At 40.4% G+C, this 20,060-nt stretch overlaps 1 protein-coding gene across 2 annotated transcripts in view; it reads right to left on the reverse strand.

The window, feature by feature from the left end:
• The window catches only part of URGCP (upregulator of cell proliferation), a 99,138-nt gene that overhangs the window by 27,476 nt on the left and 51,602 nt on the right, over positions 1-20,060 (reverse strand). Inside the window, exon 1 of one of the 2 annotated variants that reach the window (XM_059934304.1) lies at positions 4,570-4,684. The exons of the other annotated variant lie outside the window; for it this stretch is intronic. Within the exon in view, the coding sequence (XP_059790287.1) occupies positions 4,570-4,583 (14 nt within the window). The 5' untranslated portion in view covers positions 4,584-4,684. Of the gene's footprint in view, positions 1-4,569; positions 4,685-20,060 lie in introns of those variants that run through there. 2 annotated transcript variants of the gene reach the window in all.

Here is a 20,060-nt window from a genome sequence, read left to right on the forward strand (position 1 = left end):
TTAAACCGACTATCCATAATGGGGTCATTTGGCATCAAGTTTTAACTTAAACTGCTTAGGTGGGCCTCAATTTCCTCATCCATACAATACAGATAATAACAGGACTTACTATAGCGTTGTCGTGAAGATTAAATAACATAATATAAGCAAAAGCACTTAGAACAGGGCCTAACAATACACTCTTTGGAAGCAGGCAGGATCTAAATTTAAAAGAACATTCCCTGGACTGGAGAGCCCCTGCCGGGGGCTCGTGGTTGTGGATAAGAAGAGGCTCTCCTTGAGCTGGGGCAGGGGTTCGCCACACGGCACTCCATCTGATGAAGCACTGGCACATCTGCCACCTACAAGGAGGTAAGTGGGCTTCGGTGAGCTGCCCTGCAGAGCCAGGGATGGTTCAGCTACAACACCCCTCCCAGTTCTCTCGTTTTCCCCAGTGGGGACACACTGGGGTGCTTGCTGGCTCACTGGGCAATCCCAGATCTACTGGGGAAGAGCAAAGTCTGCATCCTGCTGGCAAAGCCATGTGTGTTCTCTGGAAGCCACAGCAGCTCCTGAGCAGAGGCTAAGGGCTCCTGTTGGACCTCACCCAGGAGCAGTTACATACCTTGCCTGACTTGCTCAGTGTCTCCTCCCCACAATGTGATCTGTGGGCCTTTTCCTCCCCACCCCTGGCCTGGCTAGAGGACCCATCCTCCACCCATTGTGAAGAGCTTGGAGCTCTTGTGGCCCATTTGGACCAGGCGAGGCTTCAGTGGGAAAGCTGAGCCCTTCCCAGAAGGGGAAGCCCAGGATCCTTTCCTTCCCCACAAAATGTTGGTGTTGGGAGAGAATCTTCCTGGACAGGGAAGACAAAAGGTTGAAGTTAAGTCCGGCGTACTTTTAAATGTCCAGTGGATGTTAATGGGAGTGCTTTCAGTTCCAAGGGAGATGAATCCTGAGGGAGTGGCCAGGAGGGCAGGTGAGGTGCTTGGTGGGGCTCCTTGCCTCCCACACTTTGACTCCAGGACAGGTCTCATTACATCACTCCTGGCCCAGTGCAGAGACTACTTAAGTGCTACGATGACCACATTTTCTGAAACAAAAACCTGAAGGTAAGAGTTTACTTACGGGATATGGATAGTTAGAATTCGATGTTAGCAACCGGATCAAAGAAATTAGGACTGACTATTTCTGAAGGAATATAGGAGTCAGGGAGGAAGTTTCTATCTTTGAACATGGGGTGAATAAAGATGCCATTAGCTTCCTATTTCTTGACTCAATAATTCCACCAGACAGGCAAAACTTTTAAAGTCTTTTGTCATCACATGTTGGGAGGTGGAGAGAGCCCTTAAAATGTGGTGGTGGAAGGGGAAGGTGGTACAATCATTTATAAGCATACTTTGGTAGTATCAGCTAAAAAAATGGGCTGGCCCTCTGACCACAGTTCTTTGTACCTACTTCAGAAAACCACTGTGCATGTCCAGAGGGAGACACCAATTGTGCAGCATTATCTTACAAAGAAAACTGAAAACATTCTTAACTAAATAACATAACCATGACCCAGAATATTATATAAATGTCAAGTTTTAGGTAGATCTGTTCTTTGTTCTCACATGAAAAGCATTTCAAAGCATACTGCTGGGTGAATAAAGCAAGCTGCAGAACAGTATGAGTCCATTTATGTAAAAAAGGAGCAAATAAGTGTTTAAGGTGGCAAATTTTACGTTATGCGTAAAATAATAAATTTTTAAATTTGGGGGAAAAACAAAGAATATAACATGTAAATGCGATAGAAAATGTCTGTCGGGATACCTGCCTAACTAAGATAGGCAGGGAGGTTGGGGGGAAGCGGGGTGGACTCTAGTTGTATTTGTAAGGATGTCTCTCTGATAAAAATAATGGCCTAATTTAAAAGACACCAAAATGTTTAAAGTGGTGGTCTACAGAAAGTCAGACTACACTTGATTTTTATTCTCTGTTTTATACTTTTTTTGTTGTTCAAATTATCTACCATTAACAATCTGAAATATATATATATTTTGCACAGTTAACTAGGTTTGCTATCCCTCTAGGTGGGTATGGATGGAAGACTGTAAAATTGCTATGGCTAGGGGCCCCTTCGAGACAGGTTGCAGATGATGAAGACTATAGACCTTGGTCCCCGAAAACTACACACAGACCCCAATGCCGCATACTGTTTCAGGGAATGCAGGACCCTGGAAGCCCACCCATGAATCGTGTACCCCAGGTTAAGAACCTCTGATTTGGACATTTAAAGCTGCAGAAATGGATGTAATCATGCAGAGAACGTGTGCTAGGTAGGAATTAGCAGAGATGGACTATGGAACCCAAGGAAACCCCAACAATGAAGAAGCAGGCAGAGTAAAGAAGAGATGGGGGCTGTAAGGAGTGGAGGCCCGCAGAAGACGGTAGACGGTAGCAGGCTGATGAGCTCCATCTCTCCTGTCCCCTCCGCCTCTTCCACACTGCTGTCACATGGATTCCCCAAGAGCCTGATGACAAATATCCTTCAGCGAACAGTGGGCAGCAAGCCCACAAAAGGAGGCCAGGTCCTGTAGTCTGGCCCTGCCTCCGTCTCTGGCCTTGTCTCTACTTAATTCCAAACACACTGGGCTGTGAGTCATCTCAAATATATCTTTTCCTTTGATGCCTTCATTCTTGTCCTTTTCTTTTGCATAAGGCCTAGCACATTGGTAAGCTCCTCAAAAACTGTCAGAATTTCTTCTTTCCTTCCCAACTCTCTTACGGAAATTGTCACTTAGAAAAGAACACCAGATTTGGAGGCTCCTCCGTGAACAGCCCAGCAGAAATCACGGCTCCCCTCCCGTCCCTGCCCTGAATCTCTGGACTTGTTCCTGCAGCACCTAGTCTTGTAGGCTGAATGTCTGCTGACTTGGAGAGGCCAAAGAAGCTTAGGAAACCAGGTCTCCCTGGCTAGACTCTGGTCTACCAGCAAAGCCTGCAGACATATGGAGACGTAGACTGTCCCCAAATTTGTATATACCATAATAAGTACATAGTTCTTTCCATGAAATGACAGAAAGTATACTAAAAACGCTGTGACCTCAGCTTTGCAATGGGTACCCCTCAGAAATAAGTACCAACTGCAGACTCAAGAGATCCCTCAAAAATAGTCGGGACTGCAAATATCAAATCTGCACTTACATGACCTTCCACAGAGACACAGTTTAGGGACTACTGGCTCACAGAAGGGCACACCAGCCCAGCATTAAGTCCGCCTCTGACTTAATGTAGTGGGCTGGGATGCCCAAGGCACCATCACTTTTTAAAGGCTTCACGGCAGACCCACACAGGCTCAGGCACCCACTACTGCCTCCGGTGCGCCCTGCTTCACCCTCTCCTGACACGAGGGCCAGGAACCCAGTAGGACCTTGAACCTCTGGGTGACAGCCTGGCCTTCTGAAGGATGAAATGTTTATTCTAATCAGACAAGCTCAAAGTACTGGGTACTTCTGACTGCTCCTCCCCAAACCCAGAAAGACAGTAGGTAGATGGGAAATGCCCATGACTTGGCTGGAGTCAAAACCCAGCTTGCTCCATCAAGGCCCACTGCACTGAGCCAATTCACTCCAGTGAACTTCCCTCACCTGTAAGGGGCCTGATATCCACCTTCTCTGCCTCTCAGCCCACCATTCCCCCCACCCCACCCCACGCGCCAGTCAAAGCCCTCTGTGACGTGCGAGGATGCACAGCGAATTGCTACCATAACCACTAGGTCTGAGACACACTGAATGGTGGACAGCAGTCTAATGAAGCCGGTTACCAACTAAAGCAATGACCTTGAGACTAATTTTCCTCCTCTGTGAAGCGTAGCTGTCGGATTAACTCTTGTCATTCCCAGCTTTCACGACTAAATTACCAAAACAAAAAGTAATCATAATGAATTGCTGAGGTTTTATTTTGCAATAAAATTTTTTTTTAAAAATTACAAACTCTGTGGGTCACCATCATTTCCTAAAAGAAAGAACATTTTCACACCAAGGCAGTGGAATGGAGGTGATGTCAGAATAGGGGCAGCCACTGTACCCGGGCCCGCGGCCCAGCCCAAGCTGGAGGCCCGGACCAGGCCGAGGCAGGGTCTGCCCCGGCCCCTGCTCCGGACGTTCGGGGACATCCAGGCTGCATCCCAACGGCGGTGAGAACCCAGCATCAACTCCAACGCGAGCAAGCGGAGAAAACAGATGCGGAAGGCAGGGCGGCAGACGCCGGGCGCGCACCGGGCGCCGCGGCTCCAGGCCGGGGGCGCCGCTGGGAGGTGGGGGGCTGCCGCTCCCGCACGCCCTCCCGCTCCCCCCCCCCCACCGCCGGCCTCCGCGCCCCGGGCCCCGGAGCCCGCCCCCGGAGCCGAGATCCTCAGCCCGCGCCCCCAGCCCGCCCCTGCCCGGGCCGCCTCCGCCCGAGGTCGGCGGGAGAGGGCCGCGGGGCCTGGCGGGCGGGCGGGAGGGCGGGGGTCCGGGGCCGCAGGCCGGGGAAGGCCGCCAGCGGCGGCCCGCAGCCCCCACCCCGCAGCCCCCCCCACCCCGGCGCGGCCGCGAGCGCCGCACTCACCCGGGCGACGCCATGAGCGCGGCGAGGTCTCGGCGCTGCCGCCGCCTCCGCTTCCTCCGAGCTGAGCGACTCCGCCGGGGAGGGGCCTCGCACCGGCCGCCGGCCGCCCGCCCGGGCAGCTCCAGGCGGCGGGGGCGCGGGGAGGGCCCCGGGTCAGCCGGAGACGGGTGTGAGTGGGCCCGGAGCCGGAGGAGGGTGAGGCCGGGTATCGGCTCCGAGCGTGCGGGGCGGTGGAGACACGGGGAGGGGGCCCGGGGTCGGCCTGGAGCGGCCTGGGGGCGCTGGGGGCGCGGGCGGCACGGGGCTGGCACTGGGGACGGGGGCGGTCCGCGACCCGCAGCCCGGACCCGCCCACCTGCCCAGGTGCCCAGGTGCCCGCAGGCCGGGACTCGCCGGGAGGCGCCTTCGGTGCCGCACCAGCCGAGAAACTGCCCCGGGGCCACGAAGCAGCTGCAGGACCCAGGTGAAGTCACCACCTCCCTGCGATATGAGTTTGATTTCCTTAAGAAAAGCCTTTTCTTTAGCTCTGGAGGACGAGGCGTTATTATTAGTAAGCAAAACGATAACTTTGCTATATCTTACTTGGTGTGCTGCCTTGCCCGAATTGCTGGCCTCTCAGAGCCGGTTACCCATTGTAAAAGGTGTGTCAGGTCACACTGTGAAGCCCTAAGGACCGTGGAGGCACTTTTTATTATCCTTTACATTATATTAGTTACCAATAATAATAAGTCTGTAATTCCTGCGGTGGGTTTCACAGTATCAGCGATGGGGACTTGAGCCTCAGTTCCTGTCTCGGCAAAATGAGTTTTCAGAGATAAGTGAGCTCTTGTAAGTAAAAACACTTAAAAAGCTCTGGATAATGAAAACCACTGTTGATCACATTTCTGTTATATTAAATATTATTAATAATCATTACTCTATTATTTTTACTACTAATAAGAACAAGAGACAGTAAAGCTGTGACTGAAAGCCTTGGCTCTGGAGCCAGACTACCTGGGTTGAAATTTGAACTCTTACCAATTACCAGCTCTGGAAGCTCGGGCAGGATAGAAGCTTCCCAGGGCTGTAGTTTCCTCAGTTGAAAAATGAGGATAATAGGTCCCTTCCTCTCTATGAGGACTGAATGAGTTAATATTTGTAGAGTGATTAATACATTGCCTGGTAAATGGCCTCTTAACCTCCCGCGAATCCATCACATCCTTCTTTCCTTCAGTAAAATGGAATCTCAGAATTGCTGCCTTGATTTCAGAAGGTAATGCTCTGTAAATGTGAGCTGATAAGTAAAGCCACAGGGGTTTGTGAGACCCAAAGTAGGTACAAATCTAAGAGGACCAGGGTTAAGGAAGAGTCTGGGGAGTGGGCAACTGCTAAATGGCCTGATTCAAGGCAGTAATGACTGCCATTGTAGTGGGGGAGGTCAGATACTTTTTAAAAATAAGCTGCTGGTTTTAAAACATGTTTTGAAGTAATGAATAGTGTTAGTTCAATGAAATTATTCTTCCTCAATATGAGTTTTACTAGGTATGTAGCATTTCACTGCATGGTGGACCATCATATGTTTTAACCAACCCCTATTACTAGACAAAATTTTGCTGCCAGTATTTCATTATTATAAAGAATGTGGACAGTAAATATTCTTATAGCCAAAACTCCCCATATACATCCATGAGTATTTCCTTAAGCTAAGTTCCCAGGAGTCAGATGATACTAGTATTTTAAGTCTTTTCAGATACATATATAATCTATGTATGTGTTTGTGTACTTATACACACATACACAAACACATACACACATATATACTAATACACATATATACATATACTTACATATATACATACATGTATACATATACACACACATATATATACACACACATAGAGACTGCTGTCCCAGCACAGTCACCAACACTGATGATAGTGCCAGTTTGCCAAAAGTCTCAATAAATTTCACAGTTTCTTTATCACTGCAAATTTGATAGGTTAAAAAACAGTATTTTGGCAAAATGGCAGACTAGGAAGTTCCAAGCTCACCTTTTCTCACGGAAACATGAAGAAAACAACCAGAAGCTGTCTGAACTAATTTTGTAGGGGCTTTAAAAAAGTTAAAGGTTTACAGCAACCAAACAAACATTCAAGCAAGAAAAAGCCATCCTAAATATGACAGCAAAGTTTAGTGGCATTTTCACTTGCCATCGCCCCACTCCTTCCCCAGTGTGGCAGTGGTCTTGTTCTTGAGAAGGTAGCATCCTGTTTCCCAGTCCCCACCTTCCTGTCACCTTGAACTGGAGGGAGCAGAGCAGACCTTATTTGTATACTACCTGACCTGTGAGAAATGGTAAAGGTCGTCCTTCAGGTTGAAAGGAAAGGATGCTAGACAGTAACTCACAGCAGTATGAAGATGGAAAGATCTGACAAAGAAATACATGGGCAATATAAAAGGCAGCATTACTTTAATTTTGGTAGCAACTCCACTTTTTTATTTCCAACAGGACCTAAAGGACAAATGCATTAAAATACTTATAAATTATAAATCTATATTATTGGACACACAACGTATAAAGGTATAATTTGTGACATTAATAACATGAAGGGGAAACAGAAATGTATAGGAGTAGTAGAGTAAAACATGTCATTACAAAAAAAATCAGCTGAACACAAAAGAAGGCAGTAATAGAGACAAATACTGTAAGACTTTTTTATTAAGTAGCAAAGTGACAGTAGTAAGTTCCTCAAGTGTAGTTACTTTAAATGTAAATAGATTAAACTGTCTGATCAAAAGGCAGAGATAGGCAGAATGGATTAGAAAAATGATCCAAATATATACAGTCTATAAGAGACTCACTTTAGCTCTAAAGACAGAAGATTGAAAGTGAAAGGATGGAAACATATTCCCTGTAAATATTAACCAAAAGAAAGCTGGGTAGGCTATACTAATTCAGACAAAATAGACTTCAGTTTAAAAAGTTACAAGAGATAAAGAAAGACATTATATATTAAACAAAAGTTAATTCAACAAGACAGTTATAAACATGTATGTACCAAAAAGAGCCCCAAAATATAATGAAGCAAACATTCACAGAATTGAAGGGAAAAATCATTCCACAAAAACAGTTGAATACTTCAATAATCATTTTCAATAGTAGATAGGAGAACCAGACAAAAGATCAATAAGAAAATAGAGAACCTAAACAGTACTACAAGTCAATTGTACTGAACAGATGTCAACTGAAAAAAATGCACAACCTAAAAGCTGACAATTATGTTTTATTAGGACTTTCTGAGGACTTAAGCCCAGAAGACAGCCTCTCAGATGGCTCTGAGGGGCTGCTCTGAGAGGGTAAGGGAGGAGCCAGGATACATAGAAGTTTTGCAACAAAAACCAGGTAGTTGGAACATCAAAAGATTACTGTTAATTAAAGAAAATCCAGACATCTCAAGTTAATGAATTTAGCACTTTTCTATGTATGGCAAGATGCAAAACTATGGACTCATTGAAATCATTCCTTTGACATGCACCTTAACTATCTAAGGCCAGTATCCTGTTTTTAATGATTCTGAATTTCCTCAGGGTACACAGTCTGGGTCAGCGGCAGGGGCTGATGGCTTGGTGGCTGCAACGTACTTTGTTTACTGATATGGCAGTCCACACAGACAAATACAGAACACTCCACTCAATAACAGTGGAGTACACATTCTTCTCAAGTGCACATGGTACATTGTTTGGAAAAGACCATACGTTAGGCCACAAAACAAGTCTTAATAAATTTTAAGAGACTTAAATCATCTTTAAAGATCTTTAAAGATACTACAAAGTTACTTTTCTGATCACAGTGGAATGACACTAGATACCAAAGAAGAAGGAAAACCGGAAAATTCACAAATATGTGGAAATTAACCCACTTAAAAATCCAATGTATTAAAGAATAAATCATAAGGGAAATTATGAAATACCTTGTTAAAAATAAAAACACAATATATCAAAGCTTATGTGATGCAGCAAAGTCAAGGCTAAGAGAGAATTTTATACCTGTAAACATCTACGTTAAAGACGAAGAAAGATCTCAAATTAATAACCTAACTCTACATCTTAAGGAACAACAGCAACAACAACAAAATGAAGGCAAACCAAACTGAAAGCTAGCAAAGTGAAGGAAACATTAAAGTTTAGAGCAGAGAAAAAATAGACTAGAGGATAAACAATAGAGAAAAATCAATGAAGTAAAAAGCTGATTCTTCAAAAATATCAGCAAAATTAACAAATCTTTCACTCAACTCACTAAGAAAAAAGGAGGGACGACTCAAATTACTAAAATCAGAAATAAATGTGAGGGCATTACTACTGATTTTACAGAAACAAAAATAATTTTAAGAGAACATTATAACAGGTGTACACCAACCAACTGGACAACCTAAATGAAAAAAAATAATTTCCTGGAAACACACTATCAACTATAACTCAATAATGAAGAAAGAAAAAATCTGAATGAATCTATAACAAGTAATGACATTGAGTTGGTAGTCAAAAAACCTCCCAGGGGGCTTCCCTGGTGGCGCAGTGGTTGAGAATCTGCCTGCTAATGCAGGGGACACGGGTTCGAGCCCTGGTCTGGGAAGATCCCACATGCCACGGAGCAGCTGGGCCCGTGAGCCACAACTACTGAGCCTGCGCGTCTGGAGTCTGTGCCCCGCGACGGGAGGGGCCGCGATAGTGAAAGGCCCGCGCACCGCGATGAAGAGCGGTCCCTGCACCGCGATGAAGAGTGGCCCCCACTTGCCTCAACTAGAGAAAGCCCTCGCATGAACCGAAGACCCAACACAGCCAAAAATAAAATAAAATAAATAAATAAAAGTAGCTATAAAAAAAAAAAAAAAAAAGAAAAGACTTATAAAAAAAAAAAAAAAAAAAAAAAAAAAAAACCTCCCAAAAAAGAAAACTGCGGACCAGGTGGCTTCACTGGTGCATTTCACCAAATATTTAAAGAAGAACTAACTCAAATACTTCTCTAACTCTTCCAAAATGTTAAAGAGCACCTCTGATTTTATGAGGTCAATATTACCCTGATACCAAAGCCTGACAAAGAAACTATAAGAAAACTACAGATCAATATCCCTTATGAATATTGATACAAAAATCCTCAACAAAATACTAGCAAACAGAACACAGAAACATAGAAAAGGATTATACATCATAACCAAGTGGATTTATTCCTGGAATGCAAGGATGCTTCAACACATGAAAATCTATCAATGTAATATATCACATTAATATGATGAGGGAAAAAAAACCACATGATCATCTCAATTCATGCAGAAAAAAAAAACATTTGACAGAATTCGACAATCTTTCACAACATAATGCACTAAAACTAGGAATAGAAGGAAACTTCTTCAGTATGATAAAGGTCATATATGAAAAATCCAGAGCAATGATGAAAGCCTAAAAGTTTTTCCCTAAAATCAGAAACAAACAAACAACAACAACCAAAAAAAGAATGCTCTCTTTTGCCACTTCTGTTCAACATAGTGCTATAAGTCCTAGAAAGAGCAATTAAGCAATAAGAAGGGAAAAAAAGGCATCCAAATCAGAAAGGAAGAAGTAAAATTATCTGTTTGCAGATGACATGATCTTCTATATAGAACATCCTAAAGACTCCACCAAAAACTCTTAGAACCAATATATGAATTCAGTAAATTTGCAGGATACAAAAGTCAACATAAAAATCAGTTGCATTTCTATACACAAATAAAAACCTATCCAAAAAGGAAAGTTAAAAAAAAAAAAAATCTCGTTTATGATAGCATCAAAAAGAATAAAATACTTAGGAATAAGCTGAATCAAGGAGGTGAAAGACTTGCACACTAAAAGCTATAAAACATTGATGAAAGAAATTAAAGAAGACACAAGTAAATGGAAGGACATCCCATGTTCATGGGTTGAAAGAATATTGTTAAAATATCCATACCACCCAAAGTGATCTATAGTTTCAATGCAATCCCTATCAAAATCCCAATGGCATTCTTTACAGAAATAGAAAAAATAATCCTAGAATTCACTTGGAACCATAAAAGACCCTGCATGTCCAAAGCAATTTTACACAAGAAGAACAAAGCGGGAGGCATTACACTTCCTGATTTGAAAATATATTACAAAGCTATGGTACTGGCAATAAAACAATGGAACATAGTAGAGAGCTCAGAAATAAGTCCACACATCTATAGTCAACTGATCTTCGAGAAGTGTATCAAGAATACTGGGAATTCCCTGGCGGTCCAGTGGTTAGGACTCTGTGCTCTCACTGCCGAGGGTCAAGGTTCAACCCCTGGTTGGGGAACTAAGATCCCACAAGCCAGGTGGTGCAGCCAAAATATAAATAAATAAATAATACAAAATTGGGAAAGGACAGTTTCTTCAATAAACAGTGATGGGAAAACTGGATATACACGTGAAAAATAATGAAGTTAGATCATTGTCTCACACCATATAGAAAAATCAACACAAAATGCACTGAAGACATAAACATGAAACCTTTATACATAAAACTCTTAGAAGAAAACATGAAAAAAGCAAAATATTGGACTTTGTGATGATTTACTGGATGTGACACCAAGAGCTCAGGCAACAAAAGCAAAAATAGACAAGCAGAATTATATCAAACTAAAAAGCTACTGCACAGCAAAAGAAATAAATAACAAAATGTAAAGGGAAACTATGGAATGGAAGAAATATTTGCAAAAGATGTATCTGATAAGAGGTTAATACCCAAAATATAGAAGGAACCGTTAAAAATTGGGCAAAGAACCTGAATAGACGTTTCCCAGAAGAAGACAAACAAATGTCTTCCGTTATACAAACAGGCATATGAGAAGGTGTTCATCAGGGAAATGCAAATAAATGAAAAAATGAGATATCACTTCACACCTGTTAGAATGGCTATTACCAAAAAAAATTAAAAATAAAAATAAAAGATAACAAGGATGGTGAGGATGTTGGTGAGGATGTTGAGAAATGGGATGCCTTGTACACTGTGGCTGGGTATGTAAATTGTTGCAGCCACTGTGGAAAACCTATGGAGGTTCTTCAAAAAGCTAAACATAGAAATACCTTATGATCCAGTAATCCCACTTCTGGGTATATATCCAAAAGTATTGAAGTCAGAGTCTCAAAGAGATATCTGAATTCCCATATTCATTGCAACATTATTCACAATAATCAGGATATGGACACAGCCTAAATGACTGTCAATAGATGAATGGGCAAAGAAAATGTGGTATATAAATACAGAATATTAGCCTTTAAAAAGTGGCAAATCCTGCCATTTGGAACAACCTGGATGTAACTGGAGGACATTATGCTAAGTGAAATAACCAGACACAGAAAGACAAATCCTGGGATTTCCCTGGTGGTCCAGTGGTTAAGAATCCACCTCCCAACACAGGGGATGCGGGTTTGATCCCTGGTCAGGGAACTAAGATTCCACATGCCGCGGGGGCAACTAAGCCTGTGCACTGCAACTACTGAGCCCGTGTACTCTGGACCCTGTGTGCCACAGCTACTGAGCCCACGCTCTCTAAAGCCCGCACACCACAACTAGAGAGAAGCCCATGCGCCAAAACGAAAGATCCAGCATGCCGCAGCAAAGATCCCACACGCTGCAAATAAGACCTGACACAGCCAAAAAAATAAAAATAAAAAGACAAATATTACATTATCCTACTTTTATGAGGAATTTAAAATAATCAAATTCAGAACCAGAGCATAGAATATTGGTTAGCAGGGGCTGATAAGAGGGAAAAATAAAGAGGTATTGGTTGGTGAAAAGGCACAAAGTTTCAGTTACACAAAATGAGTAGGTTCTGGAGATCTGCTACACAACTTAAGGCCTAAGTTAACAATAATATACGGTATACTTAATCTGCAAAGAAAGTAGATGTTATGTTAAGTGCTCTTACCACAAAAAAAGTATGATAAATATGTAAGTAAACAAATAAATAATAAAATTAATAAATGAATGGAGTGAGAGGAAACTTTAGGAGGTGATGCATAAGTTTATGGCCTTGATTGTGGTGATGATTTCACAGGTGTATACTTATCTCCAAGCTGATCAAGTTGTATACATCAGACATATACGGCATTTTTAAGTCAATCATACTCAATCAAGAGGTTAAGAAAAGGTCAGCTGCATTTCCATACACTAACAATGAGTAATACTAAAAAGAAATTGAGAAACCAATTCTGTTTATATTAGCATCAAAAAGAAAAAATATTTAGAAACAAATTTATCCAAAAAGGCAAAACATGTGAACACTGAAAACAACAAAACAATATTGAAAAAAATTAAAGAAAATATAAATGGAAAGACATTCCATTTTCACATTGGAAATCTTAATATTAAGATGTCAGTACTAACAAAGCAATCTACAGATTCAATGAAATCCCTATGAAAATTCCAAGCATTTTCTACAGTAATAGAATAATCCATCCTAAACTTCATAAGGAATCTCAAGGAACACTGAATAATCAAAACCGTTTTAAAATAAAGTACAAAGTTGGAACTCACACATCCTGATTTGAAAACTAACTACAAATCTACAATGATCAAAACAGTGTAGTACTGGCATATAGGACAATGGAATAGAATAGAGTCCAGAAAATCTCAAATATATTGTCATATATATAATTGAAGTATATTTGATTTACAGTATTGTGTTAGTTTCAGGTGTACAGCAAAGTGATTCATTTATATATATATTATATATAATGTATATTTTTATGATTATTTTCCATTATAGGTTATTACAAGATATTGAATATAGTACCCTGTGGTATACAGTAAATCTTTGTTGCTTATCTATTCTATGTAGAGTAGTTTGTATCTGTTAATCCCATACTCCTGATTTATCCCTCCCCCCTTCCCCTTTGGTAAATATCAGTTTGTTTTCCTATGTCTGTGAGTCTCTTTCCATTTTGTATATAGGTTCATTTGTATTATTTTTTATATTCCACATGTAGGTGATAGCATACAATATTTGTCTTTTTCTGTCTGACTTACTTCACTAAGTATAATATTCTCTAGGTCCATCCATTTTGCTACAAATGGCAATATTTCATTATTCTTTATAGCTGAGTAATAGTCATATATATATATATATATATATATATATATATATATATATATATATATATATATATATATATATATATACCACATTTTCTTAATCCAATTGTCTGTTGATGGGCACTTGGGTTGTTTCCATGTCTTGGCATGGGGTGCATGTATCTTTTCGCATTAGAGTTTTTGTCTTTTCTGGGTATCTACCCAGGAGTGGGGCTGCTATATGATAGCTCTATATTTAGTTTTTTAAGGAACCTCCACCGTTCTTCATAGTGGCTGTACCAATTTACATTCCCACCAACAGTGTAGGAGGGTTTCCTTTTCTCCACATGCTCTCCAACAGTTGATATTTGTAGACTTTTTGATGATTGCCATTTTGACCTGTGTGAGGTGATAACCCGTTTTGGTTTTGATTTACATTTCTCTAATAATTAGTGATTGTGAGCATCTTTTCATGTACCTGTTGCCCACCTGTATGTCTTCTTTGGAAAAATGTCTATTTAGGTCTTCTGCCATTTTTTTCATTGGGCTGTTTGGGTTTTTTTGTTTTTTTTTTTTTTGATATTTAGTTGTATGAGCTGTCTGTATATTTTGCATATTAACTCCTTGTTGGTTGCAACATTTGCAAATATTTCTCCCATTCTGTAGGTTGTCTTTTCATTTAGTTGATGTGCAAAAGCTTTTAAGTTTGACGTAGTACAGTTCGTTTACTTTTACTTTTATTTTTTTGCCTGGGGAGACTGATCTAAGAAAATATTGCTACAATTTATTTATGTTCAAGAATTTTATGCCTGTATTCTCTTCTAGAAATTTTATGGTATCATGTCTTGTACTTAGGTCTTTAAGCCATGTTGAGTTTATTTTTGTATATGCTGTGAGGGAGTGTTCTAATTTCATTGATTCACATGTAGCTGTCTAGCTTTCCCAACACCACTTGTTGAAGAGACTGTCTTTTCTCCGTTGTATATTCTTGCCTCTTTTGTCACAGATTAATTGACCATAGGTGTGTGGGTTTATCTCTGGGCTCTCTATTCTGCTCCATTGATCCGTATATCCCTGATTGTACCAATATCACACTGCTTTGATTACTAGAGCTGTGTAGTATAGTTTGAAGTCCAGAGGATTATGCCTCTGGCTTTATTCTTGTTCCTCAGGACTGCTTTGGCAACTCTGCATCTTTTGTTGTTCCAAATAAATTTTAGGATTATTTGTTCTATTTCTGTGAAAAATATCATGGGTATTTTGATAGGGCTCACATTAAATCTGTAGATTGCTTTGGATAATATGGCCATTTTAACAATATTAGTTCTTCCCATCCAAGAGCATGGGATATCTTTCCATTTCTTCGAATGGTCTTCGTATCCTTTATCAATGTTTTAGACTCTTCAGTGTAGTTACTTCACTGCCTTGGTTAAGGCAGTGAAGTAACTTCCTCAGAGAGGCCTTGCCACCCCCTGCCCACTGTGGACCCGCTGGTACATGTGAGGTGATGCTCTGTCCTTTCCCACAGTGCTCACCACCTTGGCAATGACTGAATCTCCACTTCCGCCTCCCCCACCAGGTGGTGAGTCCCCCGAGGGCCGGGCTGGCTGTCTCGTTGACAACTGTGTCCCCAAAGGCAGTGAAGTAATGAGTAATAAGTATTTTATTTTTTTGGACACGATTTTAAATGGGATTTTTTTTTTTTTTGGCTGTCTCTTTCTGACATTTCATTGTTAGTGTAAAGAAATGCAACAGATTTCTGTATATTAATCTTGCATCCTTCTACCTTGCTGAATTCATTTATTCTAATAATAGTTGTGTGGACACTTTAGGGTTCTCTATATGGAGTATCATGTCCTCTGCAAATAGTGACAGTTTTACCTCTTCCCTTCCAAATTGTACTCATTTTATTTCTTTTTCTTGTCTGATTTCTGTGGCCAGGGCTTCCAGTAGAAGTTGAATAGAAGTGGTGAATAGAAGTGGTGAGAGTGGGCATCCTTGTCTTGTTCCTGAATTTAGCAGAAAGGCTTTCAGTTTTTCACCCTTGAGTATTATGTTGGCTGTGGGTTTGTCATAAATGGATTTTATTATGTTGAATTATGTTCCCTCTATACCCACTTTGGTGAGTTTTTAATCATGAATAGATGTTGAATTTTGTCAAATGTTTTTCTGCATCTATTGAGATGATCATATATTTTTTATCTTTCCTTTTGTTAATGTGGTGTATCACATTGATTGATCTGTGTACGTTGAAGCATCCTTGTGAACCTGGGATGAATCCCACTTGGTTGTAGTGTATGATCTTTTTTGTTTTGTTGGCTTCAGTTTGCTAATATTTTGTTGAGAATTTCTGCCTCTATAATCATCAAGATATGGACCTATAATTTTCTTTTTCTTTTCTTTTCCTTTTTTTTTTTGTTTTTGTTTTTTTTAGTGTCTTTGTCTGGTTTTGGTAACAGGGTGATGGTGGCTTCATAGAATAAATTTGGGAGTGTTCCCTCCTCTTCAATTTTCTGGAATAGTTGGAGCAGCATGGTTGTAAATTCTTTGTATGTTTGGTAGAATTCCCCAGAGAAGTTGTCCAGTCCTGGAATTTTGTTTGTAGGGAGTTATTATTATTATTCTTATTACAGAATCTATTTCACTTCTAGTGATTGGCCCGTTCAAATTACCTGATTTTTCTTGACTCAGTTTTGGCAGGCTATATATTTCTAGAACCTTGTCCATTTCTTCTAGGTTGTCCAATTTGTTGGCATATAACTGTTAATAGTATTCTCTTATGATTTTTTTTTGTATTTCTGAGGTATATGTTGTTATTTCTCCTCTTTCATTTCTTATTTTGTTTATTTGGGTCCTCTCTCTTTTCTTCTTGGTGAACCTAGCTAGAGGTTTGTTGACTTTACCTTTTGTAAAAAAAAACAGCTCCTGGTTTCATTGATCATTTTTATTGTTTTTAATATATATATTATTTATTTCCACACTTATCATTATTATGTCCTTCCTTCTGCTGACTTTGGGTGTTGTTTATTCTTCTTTTTCCAATTCTTTTAGGTGGTAGGTTAGGTTTTGTGTTTGAGATTTTTCTTGTTTCTTGAGGAAGGCCTATATCACTATGAACTTCCCTCTCAGAACTGCTTTTCTGCATCCCATAGATTGTGTAATGTTGTATTTTCATTGTCATTTGTCTTGAGGTATTTTCTGATTTCTCTTTGATTTCATTGTTGACCTGTTGGATTTTTTAGTAGTATGTTGTTTAGTTTCCATATGTTTGTTATTTCCCCATATTACTTTTTGCAGTTGATTTCTAGTTTCATATCATTATGGTCAGAAAACATGCTTGTTGTAATTTCTATCCTCCTGAATTTGTGAGGCTTGTTTTGTGACCTCGTATGTGGTCCATCCTAGAGAATTTTTCATGTGTGCTTGAAAAGAATATGTATTTGGATGTAGTGTCCTGTAGATATCAGTTAAGGCCAACTGGTCTATTGTGTCATTTAGGACCTCCATTGCATTATTGATTTAATTTCTGGAAGATCTGTCCATTGGTGTCAGTAGATTGTTAAAGTCTCCTACTATCATTGTATTATTGTCCATTTGTCCCTTTATGTCTGTTATTATTGTTTTAATATTTAGGTGCTCCTCTATTGGGTGCATATGTTAATGAGTGTAACATACTATTCTTCCCTTTATCATTATATAATGTCCTTCTTTGTCTTTCTTTATGGACTTTGTTTTAAAGTCAATTTTGTCTGATATGAGTATTTCTATCCCCAGTTACCTGTCATTTCCATTTGCATGAAATACATTTTCTCATTCCCTCACTTTCAGTCTGTGTGTGTCTTTCACTGTGAAGTGAGTCTCTTGTAGGCAGCATATTGTAGGGTCTTTTTTTTTTTTCAGTCTGCCACTCTATGTCTTTTGATCACAGCATTTAGCCCATCAACATTTAAAGTAATTATTTATTGGTATATACTTATTGCCATTTTAAACCTTGTTTTCCAGTCATCTTTGTAGTTCTTTTTGTTCATTTCTTCTTTTTGTTTTTCCTTTTGTGGTTTGTTGATTTTCTTTTGTAGTATACTTGAGTTCCTTTCTTTTTGTTTTTTGTGAATATATTGTCTGTTTTTGATTTGTGGTTACCATGGAGTTCAAGTATGTTGACCCATGCTATATATATTTGCTTTAAACTGATAGTTGTTCAACTTCAAACACATTCTAAAAGATGTACCTTTTTATACACCCCTCTGCCACATTTTGTGATTTTTATGTCCTATTTTACAACTTCATGTTTATTCTTTTGCTGTTAATTTATCAGTTATCATCACTTTTACAGATTTTTAAATTGTTTTTTAAGCAATCCTAAATCCTTTCATATGTTTGCCTTACCTATTGTGATTTCCCCTTTCCTCTATTCTTGTTTCTTTTCTTTCTTTTTTTAATAAATTTATTTACTTATCTATTTATTTATTTATTTTTGGCTGTGTTGGGTCTTCGTTGCTGCGCGCGGGCTTTCTGTTGTTGCGGTGCATGGGTTTCTCATTGTGGTGGCCTCTCGTTGCAGAGCATGGGCTCTAAGCGTGCAGGCTTCATTAGTTGTGGCACACAGGCTCAGTAGTTGTGGCTCACGGGCTCTAGAGGGCAGGCTTAGTAGTTGTAGCACATGGGCTTAGTTGCTCCATGGCATGTGGGATCTTCCGGTACAGGGCTCGAACCCATGTCACCTGCCTTGGCAGGAGGATTCTTAACCATTGTGCTACCAGGGAAACCCCTTGTTTCTTTTCTATTTGGAGAAAACCCTTAAATATTTCTTTAGGTTAGGTTTAATATTGCTGAATTCTTTTAGTTTTTGCTTGTCTGAGGAATTCTTTATCTATTCTTCTATTCTAAATGATAATCTTGTTGGGTAGAGTATCCAAAGTTGCAGGGTTTTCCCTTTCAGGAATTTGAATTTATCATTCGACTCCCTTCTGGCCTGCAAAGTTTCTGCAGCGAAATCAGCTGATAGTCTTATAGGCGTTCCCTTGTGACCTACTCTTTGTCTTTCTCTTGCTGCCTTTAGAATCCTCTTTTTATCTTTAAATGTTGCCATTTTAATTCTGATATGTCTTGGTGTGGGTCTGTTTGGGTTCATCTTGTTTGGGATCTTCTGTGCTTCCTGTCCCTGGATATCTGTGTTCTTTTTTAGGCTTGGGAAGTTTTCAGCCATAATTTCATCAAATACATTCTTGATTCCCTTCTTTCTCTTCTCCTTCTGGAACCTGTATTATGCGTCAGTTGACATGTGTTGTATTATCCCATAGATCTCATATATTGCTTTTTTTTTTTTCTTTTGTCTTTCTGTCTGCTGTTCTAGCTGGGTGATTTCCATTATTCTATCATCCAGATCACTTATTCGTTTTTCTGTGTCATTTAGTATGTTATTCATTGCTTCTAGATTGGTATTTATCTCAGCAACTGAATTATCTAATTTTGGTTGGTTCATCTTTATAGTTTCTAGTTTCTTGTTACAATGATCTGCATTTCTAATGATAATCTTTCTTAATTCCTTTAGTATTTTTAATACCTCCTTTTTAATTGGGTTCTAGTAAACTGAGGTCTATTTCATTATTTGTTCTTTCAGGGGATTTCTCTTGTTCTTTTAATTGGGAATAATTCCTCTGCCTTTTTATTTTACTTAACTTTATCTCTATGAATTTAGGAGAAACAGTTGTCTACTGTGATCTTGAAGGGGAATTTTTATGTGGGAGCATCCCTGTGTAGACTGTGTGTGTCCAATATTTTCGGTGCAAGGGCTGGTTTTGGTATGGATGCCAGCCACATCTTTCCTCCGAGTGTGCTGGCTGTTATCCCCTTGATAGGGGGTGTGGTTGGTGTTTCAGTGTCTAGAGCCTGTGCTGGATATGAGGTGGTTCTTTCTCTTTGTTCATGGCTGTCACTGCCCTGCTGGGGGCAGGGTCCATTTCCCAGTTGGAAATAGAAGCCTTGAGGGTTGGGTTTCATCAGGCTCTGTTACCCTCGAGTGTGTCGCCTGCCCCAAAGTTTGTAATTGCTGAAGTAAGTGAGGCCTGTGTGGTCACAGCTAACCTATGGGCCACCCATGCAGGTGTCCATGGTTCCACTCAGAAGCATCCCAAGGTTCCGTCCCTTTCTCTGTTATGTTCATCTCACATTTAGTGCAGGGCTGTGGTGTGGAGTAGGCTGGGACTGGGGGTTGGGGCATTGTGGCTGCAGGAATTGCAGTGGCTGTGCTTCATCTGAGATCTGGGCTGCCTCTGTGGCAGACTTCTCCAAGGACCTGTCTGCCCCAGATCTAGTGCTAATCTGTGGTGTGGAGTGGGTGGAGTTGGAGCACTCATGCTAGGACATAAACCACTATGTACTCCTGCCCAGGGCCAGT

This window comes from Balaenoptera ricei, chromosome 9, assembly GCF_028023285.1.
Source record: "Balaenoptera ricei isolate mBalRic1 chromosome 9, mBalRic1.hap2, whole genome shotgun sequence".
Lineage (NCBI taxonomy): Eukaryota > Metazoa > Chordata > Mammalia > Artiodactyla > Balaenopteridae > Balaenoptera > Balaenoptera ricei.